The 15,515-nt window shown below is 41.8% G+C and overlaps 1 protein-coding gene across 2 annotated transcripts in view; it reads right to left on the bottom strand.

The window, feature by feature from the left end:
- The window catches only part of CRBN (cereblon), a 32,390-nt gene extending 17,195 nt beyond the window's left edge, over positions 1-15,195 (bottom strand). The window contains exons 1-4 of one of the 2 annotated variants that reach the window (XM_055342792.1): positions 15,125-15,195; positions 10,112-10,224; positions 9,123-9,325; positions 8,124-8,273 (exon numbers count right to left, since the gene is read on the bottom strand). In XM_055342792.1, the coding sequence (XP_055198767.1) occupies positions 8,124-8,273; positions 9,123-9,325; positions 10,112-10,224; positions 15,125-15,191 (533 nt within the window). In that variant the 5' untranslated portion in view covers positions 15,192-15,195. The remainder of the gene's footprint in view (positions 1-8,123; positions 8,274-9,122; positions 9,326-10,111; positions 10,225-15,124) is intronic. The other variant, XM_055342793.1, reaches the window with a different exon arrangement.
- Between the last annotated feature and the right edge of the window lie 320 nt (positions 15,196-15,515).

The raw sequence follows: 15,515 nt of genomic DNA, 5'->3' as shown, positions 1-15,515 counted from the left end.
TGTGTCTGTTTTTGTGCCAGTACCACACTGTCTTGATGATCACAGCTTTGTAATACAGCTTGAAATCCGGCATTGTGATGCCCCTGCTTTGGTTTTCTTTTTCAATATTCCCCTGGCTATTCAGGGTTTTGTCTGATTTCACACAAATTTTAAGATTATTTGTTCCAACACTGTGAAGAAAGTCCATGGTATTTTGATAGGGATTACACTGAACGTGTAAATTGCCCTGTGGCATAGACATTTTCACAATATTAATTCTTCCAATCCATGAGCATGGAATATTTTTCCATCTCTTTGTGTCTCCGTCAATGTCTTTCAGAAGTGTTCTGTAGTTTTTAGGGTATAGATCCTTTACCTCTTTGGTTAGGTTTATTCCTAGGTATCTTATGCTTTTTTTTTTTTTTAAGATTTATTTATTTATTTATGATAGAGAGAGAGAGAGGCAGAGACACAGGCAGAGGGAGAAGCAGGCTCCATGTTGGGAGCCCAACGCGGGATTCAATCCCGGGACTCCAGGATCGCGACCTGGGCCAAAGGCAGGCGCCAAACCGCTGAGCCACCCAGGGATCCCCGGTATCTTATGCTTTTGAGTGCAACTGTAAATGAGATTGATTCCTTAATTTCTCTTTCTTCAGTCTGTTAGTGTATAGAAATGCCACTGATTTCTGGGCATTGATTTTGTATCCTGCCACACTGCCGAATTGCTGTATAAGTTCTAGAAATCTTGGGGTGTAGTCTTTTGGGTTTTCTATGTACACTATCATGTCATCTGTGAAGAGGGAAGAGTTTGACTTCCTCTTTGCCAATCTGAATGCTTTTTATTTCTTTTTGTTGTCTGATTGCTGAGGCTAGGACTTCTAGGACTATGCTGAATGTGATGAGAGTGTTAACATTCATGATATTAGGGGAAAGGCTCTCAGCTTTTCCCCATTAAGGATGATATTTGCTGTGGGCTTTTCATAGATGGCTCTTAAGACACTGAGGAATGTTCCCTCTATCCATCCCTTCACTCTAAAAGAGTTTTGATCAGGAACAGATGCTGTATTTTGTCAAATGCTTCCTCTGCATTTATCTTTTAAAAAAAAAGATTTATTTATTCATTCATTTACTCATTGAGAGAGAGAGAGAGAGAGATGCACAGACACATAGGCAGAGGGGAGAAGCAGGCTCCATGCAGGAAGCCCAATGTGGGACTCGATCCTGGCACTCCAGGATCATGCCCTGAGCCAAAGGCAGACGCTTAACTGCTGAGCCACCCAAGTGTCTCTTTCTCTGCATCTATTGAAAGGATCATATGGTTCTTTTTTCTTGTTGATGTGATCTATCACGTTGAATGTTTTACAAGTGTTGAACCACCCTTGCATCCCAGGGATAAATCCCACTTGGTCATGGTGAATAATCTTCTTAATGTACTGTTGGATCCTATTGGCTAGTATCTTATGAGAATTTTTGCATCCGTGTTCATCAGGGATACTGGTCTATAATTCTCCTTTTTGGTGGGGTCTTTGGTTTTGGAATCAAGGTGATGCTGGTCTCATAAAACGAGTTTGGAAGTATTCAGTTCCTTTCAATCTTTCAGAACAGCTTTAGTTGAACAGGTATTATTTCTTCTTTAAACGCTTGATAGAATTTCCCTGAGAAGCCATCTGGCCCTGGACTTTTGTGTCTTGGGAGGTTTTTGATGACTGCTTCAATTTCCTTGCTGGTTATTGGCTTGTTCAGGTTTCTATTTCTTCCTGTTCCAGTTTTAGTAATGTGTGGTTTTCCAGACATGCATCAGTTTCTTCTAGGTTGCCTAATTTGTGGGCAAATAGCTGCTCACACTGTTTTTAAAATCATTTGTATTTCCTTGGTATTGGTTGTGATCTCTTTCAGTCATGATTTTATTGAGTCTTTTCTCTTTTTAATAAAGCTGGCTAGGGGTTTATCTATCTTATTAATTCTTTCAAAGAACCAATTCCTGGTTGTGTTGATCTGTTCTACAGTTTTTTTTTTTAGGTTTTATTTATTTATTCATGAGAGACACAAACACAGAGAGAGAGGCAGAGGCAGAGGGAGAAGCAGGCTCCATTTCTTTCTCCAATTCCTTTAGGTGCAAGGGTAGCTTGTGTATTTGAGTTTTTTCCAATTTTTTGAGGGAGGCTTGTATTGTGATGTATTTCCCCTTTTAGAATCGCTTTTGCTGTATCCCAAAGATTTTGAACGGTTGTATCTTCATTTTCATTAGTTTCCATGAATCTTCTTAATTCTTTAATTTCCTGGTTGACCCATTCATCTTTTAGTAGGATGCTCTTTAACCTCCATGTCTTTGAGTTTCTTCCAAATTTCTTCTTCTGGTTGAGTTCTAGCATTGTAATCTGAAAATATGCAGGGGACAATCCCAATCCTTTGGTATCAATTGAGACCCGATCTGTGACCCAGTATGTGATCTATTCTGGAGGAAGTTCCATGTGCACTTGAGAAGAATGTGTATTCAGTTGCGTTCAGATGGCAAGTTCTGTAAATATCTGTGAAATCTATTTGGTCCAGTGTATCCTTTAAGGCCCTTTTTTCCTTGGTGATGGTCTGCTTAGAATATCTGTCATTTGCAGAAAGTGCCGTGTTGAAGTCTCCTACTATTAGTTGTATTATTATCTAAGTATGTCTTTACTTTGGTTATTAATTGTTGATATACTTTGCAGCTCCCACATTAGGAACATAAATATTCATGATTGTTAGGTCTTCTTCTCGAATAGACCCTTTATAAGTATGATATAGTGTTCCTCTTCATCTCTTACTATATAGTCTTTGGTATAAACTTTATTTGGTATGATGATTGCTATCCCAGCTTTCTTTTGAGGACCATTTGAATGGTAAATGATTTTCCACCTTTCATTTTCAGGCTCGAGGTGTCCTTAGGTCTAAAATGAGTCTCTTATAGACTGCAAACAGATGGGTCTTGCTTTTTTATCCAGTCTGAAACCCTGCATCTTTTGATGGGATCATTTAGCCCATTCATGTTCAGAGTAAGTACTGAAAGATATGAATTCAGTGTCATCATATGTTTTCAGTCCCCATTCTGTGGATTATTTCTTTGGGCTTCCTCTTTCTTTTACAGAGTCCCCCTTAATATTTCTTGCAGAGCTGGTTTGGTGGTCACGTATTCTTTCAGTTTCTGCTTATCTTGGAAGCTCTTTATCTCTCCTTCTATTCTGAATGACAGCCTTGCTGGATAAGGTATTCTTGGCTGCATGTTCTCATTTAGGACCCTGAATATATCCTGCCAGCCCTTTCTGGCCTGCCAGGTCTCTGTGGAGAGGTCTGCTGCTAATCTGATATCTCTCTCCATATAAGTTAACACTCTCTTGTCTCTTGCTGCTTTAAGGATTTTCTCTTTATCTTTGGAATTTGTAAGTTTCACTATTAAATGTGGAGGTTTTGAACGGTTTTTATTGATATTTTTTTGGGGGAACCTCTCTATGTCCTGGATCTGAATGCCCGTTTCCTTCCCCAGATTAGGGAAGTTCCCAGCTATGATCTGTTCAAACATACTTTGTGGCCCTCTCTCTTGGCATCTTCTGGAACCCCAATTATATGTAGATTCTTCCTTCTCAGGCTATCATTTATTTCCCTTAGCCTTTACTCATGGGCTGTTTTTCTCTTTTTTTCCTTAGCTTCCTTACCATCAACCTGTCTTCTATGTCACTCACCCTTTCTTCCACCTCATTAACCCCAGCAGTTAGGATATCCAGTTTGGATTGCATCTCATTTAATTTTCTAATTTCGGCCTGATTAGATCTCAATTCTACAGTAACAAAGTCGCTAGAGTCCTTTATGCTTTTTTCCAGAGCCACCTGTAGCTTTGTAATTGTGCTTCTGAAGTGGATTTCTGACATCAAATTGAAATCCATATTCTGTAACTCTGTGGCAGAGAGTACCGTTTGATTCTTTCTTTTGTGATGAATTCTTCTAGTCATTTTGTTCAGTGCAGAGTAGCTGTATGAGTGGGCTGAGTCAAAAATATCAACCACGACCTAAATAAATCCCACCCCCACATGATTCTGATGAGGTCAGAGACCAGAAAATGAAAAAGATCAGAACAGAATAAAAGGACCACTAATGAGAAAAACAAATTTTAAAACAATGTAGTAAAAAGGCCAAAAACCCCAAAGAAGAAGAAAAAATAAAAAAGAAAAAAGAAAAATAAAAGAAAGAAAAAGTAAAAAGGAAAATGATAAAAGATAAAAAGGGGGGGAGGGGGACTGTGGTGGAAGAAGTGGTAGTGGAGAGAGAATGCAGTCTACCTGAGGGATCCTAGAGGGTGATCCTCTTGGTTCTGAGTGTATTTTGTTCTGTATGTTAGAAGATGCTCAATTCCCAACTTATATAAACCAGCTATACTTATAGAAAGCCCCAACACTGAGCACCAAAACATAAACAAGACAGAAGTGGGGGGCAGAATGGGAATGAAGAGAGAATATAATCTAACAGAATGAACCAGCATGGAATTCCACTTGGTTCTGAGTGTATTCTGGTAATGTTTTTGGAGGTATTAACTTCCGCCATTGTAAAACAAAACATGGCAGAGAAAGCAAAAAACACAAAACAAAAACCCGTATCTTGTATATCTCCCATAATTAAATTGAATATGCTAAAGGGAATCCAGAAGTGAAAAATATATCTAGGACATGTAATTGTAGAAATATGAAAGTCAAAAGGAAAAAGCTTAAAACTGAAGAGCTGGTAAAATATTGTAGTTAAGTTGGGAAAAGAGAAAAAATATTGGAGATTTTTAGTCTGAGATAAAAAAAAGTGTTGTAATGGAACAAAAAAAAAAAAAAAAGCGGGGGGTGGGGTGGGGGATACCCTCTAGTTCTATATACTATATTCCCTCAATTTTCTCTGGGGCCTGGAGCTTTCCAGCGCTGCTTGGTCAAGAAGTTGCTCTTCCCTTGTTCTTCCAGCTGGTCTTCTGGGGGAGGGATCTGCTGTGGTGATTCTCAGGTGTCTGTGCCTGGGTGGAGATGTCCCTCCCCTGGCTTGGTGCCGGGCTCAGTGTGAGCTGTTTATCCTGTGTTTCCCTTGTTGGAATCCAACTCTCCAAGGCACAAGGTGAAACAAGGAGGAAAAACAACAATGGTGATGGCCAGATCTCCAGCTCTAGAGTCAGCTCCCCACCTGTAACTAACGCTGTCTCCCTGTCCACACTGGCTTAGATGCTCCTGGGGGCTGGTGCCTGTGCGCTGATCTGCATAGCTTGCGGGGTGCCCAGCGGCAGGAGAGTTCTCACTGTCCTGTGCTCTCCCCGGTCCCGCCTGTCCCAGGGGGAACGCAGGATCGCTGGCTTTGTCCACTTGGGTGCCCTGTTTTGCTGGAACTGTGCTCCTGGGGGCCACCGCTCCTGAAGGGAAAGGGGCACAGCCACCTCCATCCAGAGCCGGCCTGTCTAACCGACTGGCCTCTTCCAAATGCCCCGAGGGCTACGGTGCTCCAGCTAGCCTGCAGTTTGTGATGTTTTCCCCCGGGGCGCCCCTCATCTTATAGTGACACCAGGAATCTTGAGGCTTCACTGGCCCTCCTGCAATTCTGCCCGATTTCCCTGCAAGCACTTTTCCATCAGGAAAAATCCAGCGCAGATTTTTAAAGTTCCCGCTTTTCCAGGGCTGGGCTTTCCTGTCCGGGAGGCTTTCAACATCTGCTTTAGCCTTGCTAGTCACAGATCCCCTCCCCTACTTTATTCTTTTTTTATTTTTTTCTGCCTTCCTACCTTGTTAGAAGTTAAAACTTTTCTCCCTGTAGCATTCCAGCTGTTCTCTTTAAATCTCAGGTCCAATTCATAGGTGTTCAGGATGTTTTGAAAGTTATCTAGGTAAGTTGGTGGGACCAGGTGAGTTGAGGACACCACTCTTCCGCCATCTTGCCCCGCCTCCGGAATGCTTGTTTCCCCTCAGGAACTTCTGAAGGGTTCTATAGTGATTCAGTGACACAATTCTACTTTTTAATTAACTTTTCAAAATACAAAAAAAAAAAAAACAAAAAAAAAAACCCTTCATGTGTTCAGAAAATGCCAAAGAAATCAATACTCTTAACTTAGAAAAGGATAGATGGCAGTGCTATGATTTTTATATGAAGGGTCATTATGTAAAAGACAGATGACTATTTATCTAGCACTATTTGACTGGAGAACAGGAAACTGGCTGGAGTTTCAAGGTGCTTAAAGGAGTTCTAGTAGAGTGGAAGAAGCTCTAGTTTGGAAGTCAGGGGACCTAAAACCAACCAACTGTTGCTTCCTAGCTGCATCACTTTAGACAAATCATTTAATCTCTCTAGTATTTAGTTTTATTTGGAAAAAGAGGAAATTGCACTAGATTATCTCCATTTCACCATTTCTACTGAAAGGAGTTAGAGGCCAGAGGGGCAGGAGAACTAGAGGAATCTCACTCCATGGAAGCGTTTTATATTAAGAAAGACTCACCTCTGTTAGCATAGGGTCTATGGGATAATAGAAAGAATGTGCCCTTACCAAGTCTTGTCTAACCCTATCCGTTTCATGTTTATCTTTAGTCAAACATGTAGTCTCTGACCTGTTTTCAGAGTTAATGGTCTACTGCCATCTTGTGTTCAAAATAGTTTTTTCACAATCAAAAGTCAAGAAAGCCTCAGAAACTTATTTTTTTCCCCAAGTCAATTTTCTTTTATGGTTCCCATAATATAGTACTCACAAATAATCAACATGTTATTAGCAGGGGGGTAGGAAGTACTTTAAGTATGGAACTGTTAGTAAAATCTGCAGTAACTAAACAGCTTGCTAATTATCACAGTACAGAGCCCTCAGGACACTGTTTCATTCATTCATGTAGCATTTATGATCCTAAGTACAGAATATATAGAAGTGTTAGTCATTGTCCTCAGGCAGCTCATCTATTGAGGGAGACAATCCTGTAATGACAGTACAGTGTGCTAATACCACAGGAGTCTGCACCATGAATGTTCTGGGGGGGTGCCATTGAGGGCTCTGGGACACCATCCCTCATTTTTTTCTATGCTTTCTCTAGTGCCAAAGGGTTGCCTCACTCATCCATTAGACTTCCATAATTCAGTCATATTTGTGTATGTCCACCATGTGAATAAAACAAGACAAAACCTCTGAAGTTCCAAGTGTTCAGCAGATATTATCTTTTCAACACAGAGGTCAGATAAAATTTTCAGCTCTGGCTATAAAAGACAAATTCACTAAGACTAGGTGAATCCAGGAATCTGTACCTTTGTAACATAAGAAAGACTTTGGGAGTCTTATGTGCCAGAGTTGAGAACCATTCCCTTAAGACCTAACATGCAATCATCAAGACAAATGTTTATTTTGTTTAGCTTTGTTTTTAAAAGGGTAAAGTAAGGTAAACTGAATTTTCTTTTTTTTGGGATGAGGTTAGTAGTACCTAAAAAGCTTGAGCCAAGAAAGCCATGTCAAAATAACTGTTAAAACAATATACTCAGAGAACTTCCAAACTTTAGAAGGTATAGAGACAACAAGCATTCAGTGATCACTTATTATAGAGTTTATACATTTGTGGGAGATGTAAAATTCACACCAGAGATGGGTCCTAACTGCAAATGGTTTCTACAGCTTAGGTGGAGCAGCTGGCAGGTGTAAGCACTGTGGTTTTCAAGTATCACAGGAATGCTGCAAACATGACAGCTGTCCCGGTGCACACACAGAGAACTCAGAGAGCTCAGGAGCTTGTGGCCTCTCCACCCTTTTTCACTTTGAAGAGAGGCTTTCAATCCCAAAGAAGCCTGTCCCAAAGACACTGTACTTTGGGTTTATATTACTATTCCCAAAACTAGGGGGACATGAGAATCATCCAGAATTCATGGAAAAAGATGCTGCAGCCTCATCCAAGATTAAAGCACTCTCTAGGAATGGGAGATGAGGATGAAACTTAAGCTTCTATAGTTTTAAAAACCATCGACATGGTTCTGATGCATAGCTAAGTTGGAAACCACTAGGTTATATCTTCCAGGGGAAAGAGAACAACTAATTAAAAGTTACAAAATGTGAGAGGTCAGTACAACAGAAAAAAATGTAAGAAAACCACCTCATTTAATGATGTACACACAGCTTTAAGATCTATGGTATTTCTTACCCATCTGACTGTGTTCTTAGTTCAAGTACTTTGAACCTTTGTCTTCCAATTGCTTTCACTTTCACTATTTCAATTCCGAAATCTTGTTCTTCTCGATAGGCATATATCTCTGCAGTTGTTCCAAACTGTGCTTCCCTCTCCTGTATATTACTTCCAAGATAAATTTTAAAAGGAAATAATTTTGAACATTTAATTTTTAAATATGCAAAGTGGCAAAAGCAACACATGATAAAAAAATATAGCAGTTAGCCCTTATTGCAAAGCTATTATTTTATTTTGAGATTGCACAGGGAAATGCAGATATAGAAGGCTTCAGAATTACAATTAGAACAAAAAAAGAAACAAAAAAAGAATTACAACTAGAGCACTTCAGCAAAATAATAGATCCCTAGTCACTGTAAATGATCTACAACTGATGGGGATTTTAAGCCCTCGTTTCCCAAACCAGACATTCTTTTACTTCAATAGACCATCATTTCTACTGCTTAATATTAGCAGCATTATACTGGGGTGGGAAATCCCCATGTACATTTCCGGCCTCTACCAATGATTTCCTCCAGCTGCCACAGGATACCTGAAATACCAGTTTGACACTGGGCTATAGGGGGACAACTTATGAATTTTGAGAGAGAGAAAAAAACAAACTACTTCTTTGTAAAAGTAATCCTTTACGTTAAAATGTAGAAGCCCTCTTTCTCTTCAAATAATGAGTGTTTGAAAAGAAGGTTCCAGAAATTTTTATTAGACATTAATGGTTTAAAAATTTCAAAAACCAAAAGTTTAATTGTGTGTGACAGTAAATGTCTGATTTGGATGGTAATAACAATATAAATACTCCAACTTGCACTTTCAATCTCTTCATCAACATTTCTTACCTTACATCTTTATCCAGTCTCCTGTTGCATGCAAAGTAATAGTCGGGTTTGGCTTTAACACTGACCTCTGCTGTGACTCTACGTGAGAGAGAATGTGTTAAGCAAATTCACTCTAATAATTTACCTGTATGCAAGAACTGCAAAGGTTCTGTCTTTCTGAATTAAATTCCGCACCATACTGACTTCCTGAGGACGAAAGAGCTGAAGAGGTAAGGTCTGCCCAGGAATCAGGATCATCATCACCTGTGGCAGGACTGGAATAACCTGACAGCTGTCATCGTCATGCAAAGTCCTGCCATGAAATTCTTCCATATCAGCGCCCAGATACTATTCAAGAACACATAGATACATTGTCATTTTAGATATGTAATAGAAATACAAGCTCAAAAGACATAAGAGCAAATCAGAGTATAAAAGAAATATGAAGATCGTACAAATATTTATTTAATAAGTTGGTGTCTCAGTCTCCCACATGAAAATCTAATTGATTCTTTTTTTTTTTCTTTAAGATTTTATTTATTTATTCAACGAGAGACACAGAGACACAGAGGGAGAAGCAGGTTCCCAAGAGGGAGCCCGATACAGAACTTGATCCCCAGATCTGGGATCATGCCCTGAGCCAAAGACAGATGCTCAAACTGCTGAGCCACCCAGGCGTCCCTCTAATTCTGATTCTTATAGTAGAATTTCTATTATCTCGTGAAAAATGCCTCACAAATAAATTCAGGAGCACTTTTTAGTTCAAAATCTTTCCTCTAAGAAACATTTCTAGGTCTAAATATCACAAATGACAACTATAAAATGTTAGCATGTTAACTAACACCCTGGTAGCAAGTAGTACAGAGAGTAAGAAGTACTTTAGTAGCTCTATTACTAGTGGAAACATATGGAGGGTGACAATTCTTCAAAAAATTATTCCAGGAAATGGTATCAAAATGCTTGAAAAGTATAGTCAAGTATGTGTATCTACTGGCAAAGAGCCCACATCCTCATCCACAATTTTCTACTGTGAGGTAATATCCAATTAGGCTACCCTCATTCACTTGGTAGGAACCTCCATCTACTGTTACAGGGATGTACCTACGGTATAAGATCTGTAACTACATTACGTACTGTATGTGATGTTGGCAGACTGGTGTCAAAATTTATGACATTTGGTTTTTTGGCTTCTTTGCTATCCTGGTCTTCGACTTCCATTTCAATTTCATCTTCTTCCTCACTCTCTGCTATAAAAGTAGAAGATTATGAGAAAACAAAATGGCTGCAAGAAAATGTCAAAGCGCTGTTCCCCTTCAAATACGTAATTCTTTCATGAGGATTCTGAGCCCATGAGAAGAGGGTTTCTTCTAACACCACTCACATGTGGTAATCTCTATATCCTGTGAAGAGGTAGCCAGAGGGCTGGGGCCTATGCAGGGGTCTGCCACTAACTACTATTTTTTTTTTTCAGAATAGTTTAAGATTTACATAAAGAATGCAAAGATATACTGAAATCTTCTTTTTTTAGAGATCTTGTCTCCGTTTGCCCCCATAGCTAACATTTCTACCAGTATGGTACATCTGTCTAAGCAATCCGTGGTAGCACATTACTATTAGCTAAACTCCACATTTTATTTGGATTTCCTTATTTTTACCTACCACCCATTTTCTGTTTCAAGATCCCATCCAAACTAGCACATGTGACATTTAGTCGTCATGTCTCCTTAGTCTCCTCAGGGCTGGTATCTCAAACTTTCCTTGTTTTTGATGGCCTTGACAGTTGTGAGGAGAAAGGCAGGCATTTTATAGAATGTCCCTTAATTAGAATTTGTTTGATGTATTTCTTATGCCTACATTGAGGTTATGTACTTTGGGGATAACACCACAAGAGACTAAGGGCTGTGTTCATCACATCCTATCAAGGGTGCATACTATCAAATATGACTGATTACTAATGTTGATCATAATCACCCACCTGAGATTTCTTTATCAGGTTTCTCTACTGTAAAGTTACTCTTTCCTCCTTTCTACATTGTACTCTCTGGAAGCCAATTATGCAGCACAACTCATACTTAAGAAGTTGGGGATTATGCTCCCTTCTACTTGAAGAGGAAGTATCTACATAAATTATTTAAATTCTTTAGTGTGAGAAACTTGTTTCTTCTCCCTTGCCAGTAACTAATTTAGAGACCTTCCACAGCTCATTTCACCTGATTATGCCTTAGTTTCCGTATCTGAAAAATGACAGGCAGGAACAAGACAATCACTAAGTTTCTTTAAAACTCTTTAAAGTTTTTATAAAAGACGGGAAAGAAGGAAGGAAGACTCTTTAATTAAAATAGAAAAAGATAACATTATTACCCAGCAAAAACATTTTCATAGCAGGGACAGCACATCCTTGGCTGTCACTATACTATTAAAAAGTGAAATGTTTGTAATCATTTTCATTCCAATTTTGCTTTGGAATTTTAAATGTAAAAATAAAGTTCACATGAAACATAAAATAGATTTTAAAGGAAATGTCTTAGAAAACTTTCCCCAAACAAAATTTTTAGATTATGAAAACTAAGCTGATCTACTTTAAAAAGTTGATGTCACTAATAATAGAAAGTTAGAAATAGCACCAAATAGGTGCTATTCTACTAAATGGGAGTTTGTCCTGTTAACGACAGCAGTGGGTAAAATTCCTACTCTGGATCAGCAGTTCTCACCTAGGGATGATCTTGCCCCTAAAGGGATATTTGGAAATGTCTGGAAATATATTTGGTTGTCACAACCAGGGGAGCCCTACTGGCATCTAGTGGGCAGAGGCCAGAGATGCTGCTAAACATCCTACAAGGATGCATCCTGCAGGACAGTTCTCCACAACAAAGAATTTTCCAGTCCCCAAAATCAAAAGTGCTGAGGTTAAGAAATCCTGGCCTAGACAAACTGAATCTCATTTCTGACCTCATATTTCATGTATTTTTAAATGCCCCAAATACACTTCTAAACAGATAAAACGTCATTACAAAATTGTCATTTTCTTTTGTGTATATCATTATCTAAGTCCAATTACCTCCAACTTGGTTCCTGACTAGAAAAAACAAATGTTTTTTTCTTTCTTTAAAGATTTTATTCACTTATTTGTCAGAGAGAGAGAGAGAGCAAAGAGTGAGAGAGCCCACAAGCAGGGGGAACAGCAGGCAGAGGGAGAAGCAACTTGGGACCCATCCCAGGACTGTGGGATCATGACCCAAGCTGAAGGCAGACATTAACCATCTGAGCCACCCAGGCATCCCAACAAATGTTTTTCAATACAGTAACTGCCTAGGACTTTCTTTTAATTCTCTGGAATTCCTGGATATAAGGATAAGTTAAGGAGAGTAACATGATTATTCCAACTTACATTTAAATGGTCAGTGGTCTACGGCTTCATAAATATTTTTGCTAAGAACACAGGTGTTTAACCAAAAGATAACAACAACAAAAATCTCAATTTCCTTATATACAGTAGTCCTTCTCATAAATATGGCCAAAACCCACTTCCCCCTACTCAGTTGTTTATTTATTAATGTTTCCTTTTGGCCAAGACAGATTCTGGGCATCTTAAATATTAAACTACTTCCTCAGCACTTAAAGAATACTGCTTTTTAAAACAATTCATACCACATGGCTTTATGGATGATCCTATGTTTCTTTACAAATAAAACTCATATGATTTAGAAAAGAAGATGTGGTCTATGTATACAATGGAATATTACTCGGCCATTAGAAACGACAAATCCCCACCATTTGCTTCGACGTGGATGGAACTGGAGGGTATTATGCTGAGTGACGTAAGTCAATTGGAGAAGAACAAACATTATATGGTCTCATTCATTTGGGGAATATAAAAAATAGTGAAAGGGAATAAAGGGGAAAGGAAAAAAAAATGAGTGGGAAATACCAGAAAGGGAGAGAGAACAGGAGAGACTCCTAACTCTGGGAAACGAACTAGGGGTGGTGGAAGGGGAGGTGGGCGGGGGGTAGGGGGTGACTGTGGGACAGGCACGGGGGGGGGGGCACTTGATGCGATGAGCACTGGGTGTTACTCTATGTGTTGGCAAACTGAACACCAAAAAAAAAAAAAAGAAAGAAAAGAAAAGCTTTATTATTATATCCACAACTCTCTGGGCCTTCTCACTCCTGGTCCTTCCTTCCTTCCTTCCTTCTCCTTCCTTCCTTCCTTCCTTCCTTCCTTCCTTCCTTCCTTCCTTCCTTCCTTCCTTCCTCCCTCCTCCCTCCTTCCTATTTATGTATGTATGTATGTATGTATGTATGTATGTATGTATGTATTTACTTATTGGAGAGAAAGCGCGGGCGTGCGAGCGAGCATGCTAGCATGGCAGGGGAAGAGGGAGAGAATCTTCAAGCTGACTTCTCACTGAGTGGGCAGCTGATGTGGGGCTTGATCCCAGGACCCTGATATCATCACCCGAGCTGAAATCAAGAGTCAGCTGCTTAACCAACTGAGCCACCCAGGCACTCCCTCACTCCTGATTCTTTTCAACAAAACACACACTGTTCAGAACTACCAGGGTGAAGTCTGATGACTCATCTCATGCAGGAGCAGCACATGAATGCCAACAGAACATCAGTAACCTCCCCGAAACACTGGATTTGGCACGTTCGGAGTGGAGCTGATGTCTCTGAAATAAACAGCTCAGCTCTTCAGTCAAAGGCTGACACACTTACCTTTATGTCAGTTCAGCTAGGTTGGCCTCAGGAACAACCACCAACTCTGACTCTGGGTTTATTTCTACATAAAAGTTCCCTTCTGTATGGTGGGCATGCATTCAGTCTTCTCCTCTTTGGTGCCCCACAACTCCCAGGGGACAAACTCATCCTCCAAGAAAAGCTTCCCTTGGGCCCTGTAACCCACAACCGTTTCTGGGCAACCCGTGGGAAAGAGCCCCAACCCACTGGCAAGAGATGCAAGCTCCCCAACAACAGACTTGGCCTACCTCCTAGGCCTCCTCTTCCACAGCCCAGCCCTAAGTACATGCTTTTGGATGTCTCCAGAACCATTTCACAATGCTTTACCTCAATCCCTCTTCAGGACGATAGCATTAACTTATCCGGTCCTAAATCAACTATCTTCGGCCTCATATGGATCATACACTTCCTCAAGTACCAGGCGGTGTTATCCTACCTCTTTTCATGCCCGTTAACACCTAAACGGCACGCAGTGAAGGAACCCAGCTAAAGGCCCCAGTTTGTCCGATAACCTTGAAAAGCCGCACTTCTACAGCCTCCCGTGACAAATCCATACGGATTATTTCATGCATTTAGTGTTTTTTTTTTTTTTTCTTCTTTCTGCCCCGGATTCTAACATAAAGCCATGCTCTAAATTTTTGAGGAACAAAAGTAAACAACGACAACCACCACCACCAAACCACTGTATTTAACATCACACTCCCAGGTCTCTCTCATCAAGCATATTCCACTACTTGCTTGAGCTACGTGCCCGACAACAACCTATACCAACACTGTCTGGCAGTGAAGCGGTTAAGCGGCCCCGGCGATACGGACGGAAGGGTCCTGCGGACAGATGTGCAGTCCCGGCTCTGCGACTGTGCCGCCTTGGGCAAGCCACTGCACTCATCTGCTAATTTAGGTCTCTCCTACCAAATCGGGATCCGAAAAGTTGTGTGGGGAGGATGGAACGGAGAGACGCGTGCCAGGCGCTCACTGCCGGGCCCCTGACGTGGGGAGCGCTTGGTCCCTGCCCGCTGTCCCCCTACCCGGACGGAAGACCGTCCCGGAAAAGTAACGGCTGCTAACCTCGCCGCATCCTCCGTCTGCCCTCCTTCCCTCCCCCTCAGTTCTAAGCCGATTTCCAGGAGCCAAGTTCCGGACACACAGCGGGCGGAGAGGGAAGGGTCCCTGGGCTTGGGGGCGGACCCCTCCGCGACCCCCAAACCCTCGCCCCTAGCCTGGGGCGACCCAGCCCGCGACGGGTGAGCCGGGACCCGGTCGTGGCCGGAGGCCTGAGATGCGGCCGCTCCCCGGGGCGCCCCAGCGGGCCTCGGCGCCCCCCGCCCCGCTCCCCAGCCCTGCCGCGCCGCTCGGCGCTCGAGCCTCGCCCCGTCCCGCCGCCGCCGGGGACCGGCCCCGGGAGGTTACCAGGGAGGAGCGGCAGGTGGTTGCCCATGTTGTGCGCAGCGTCCTGCGGGTCTCTCTCGCCGGCCATGTCTGTTTACCCGCAGAGGAGGCTGGGACAGGGCGGCGCCCGGGCAGCTCGGGGAGAGTCCTCCCCTCGCCGCCGCCCCGCGCACCGGGGCCACAGCGCCCCCTGGCGGCTCCCGCGCTCACCGTCCCCGCCCCTCGGGGCCTCCTGCAGAGCCCGCACCTGGTTCCCGCCCTGCAGGACCGCTCCGCTGCGTCCCGGTTTCCACCTCGCTCTTAACGACGGGGGGCGGGGAGCAAAGAGAACCCTGCTGTGCAGCCCTAACTCCGACTCTTTTTTTCTTAAATATAAATTTATTTTTTATTGGTGTTCAATTTGCCAACATAC

This window comes from Nyctereutes procyonoides, unplaced genomic scaffold, assembly GCF_905146905.1.
Source record: "Nyctereutes procyonoides isolate TBG_1078 unplaced genomic scaffold, NYPRO_anot_genome, whole genome shotgun sequence".
In the NCBI taxonomy this organism is placed as follows: Eukaryota; Metazoa; Chordata; class Mammalia; order Carnivora; family Canidae; genus Nyctereutes; species Nyctereutes procyonoides.
Note: the sequence above shows the minus strand (reverse complement) of the source record. Positions and strands in the feature narration are given on the sequence as shown.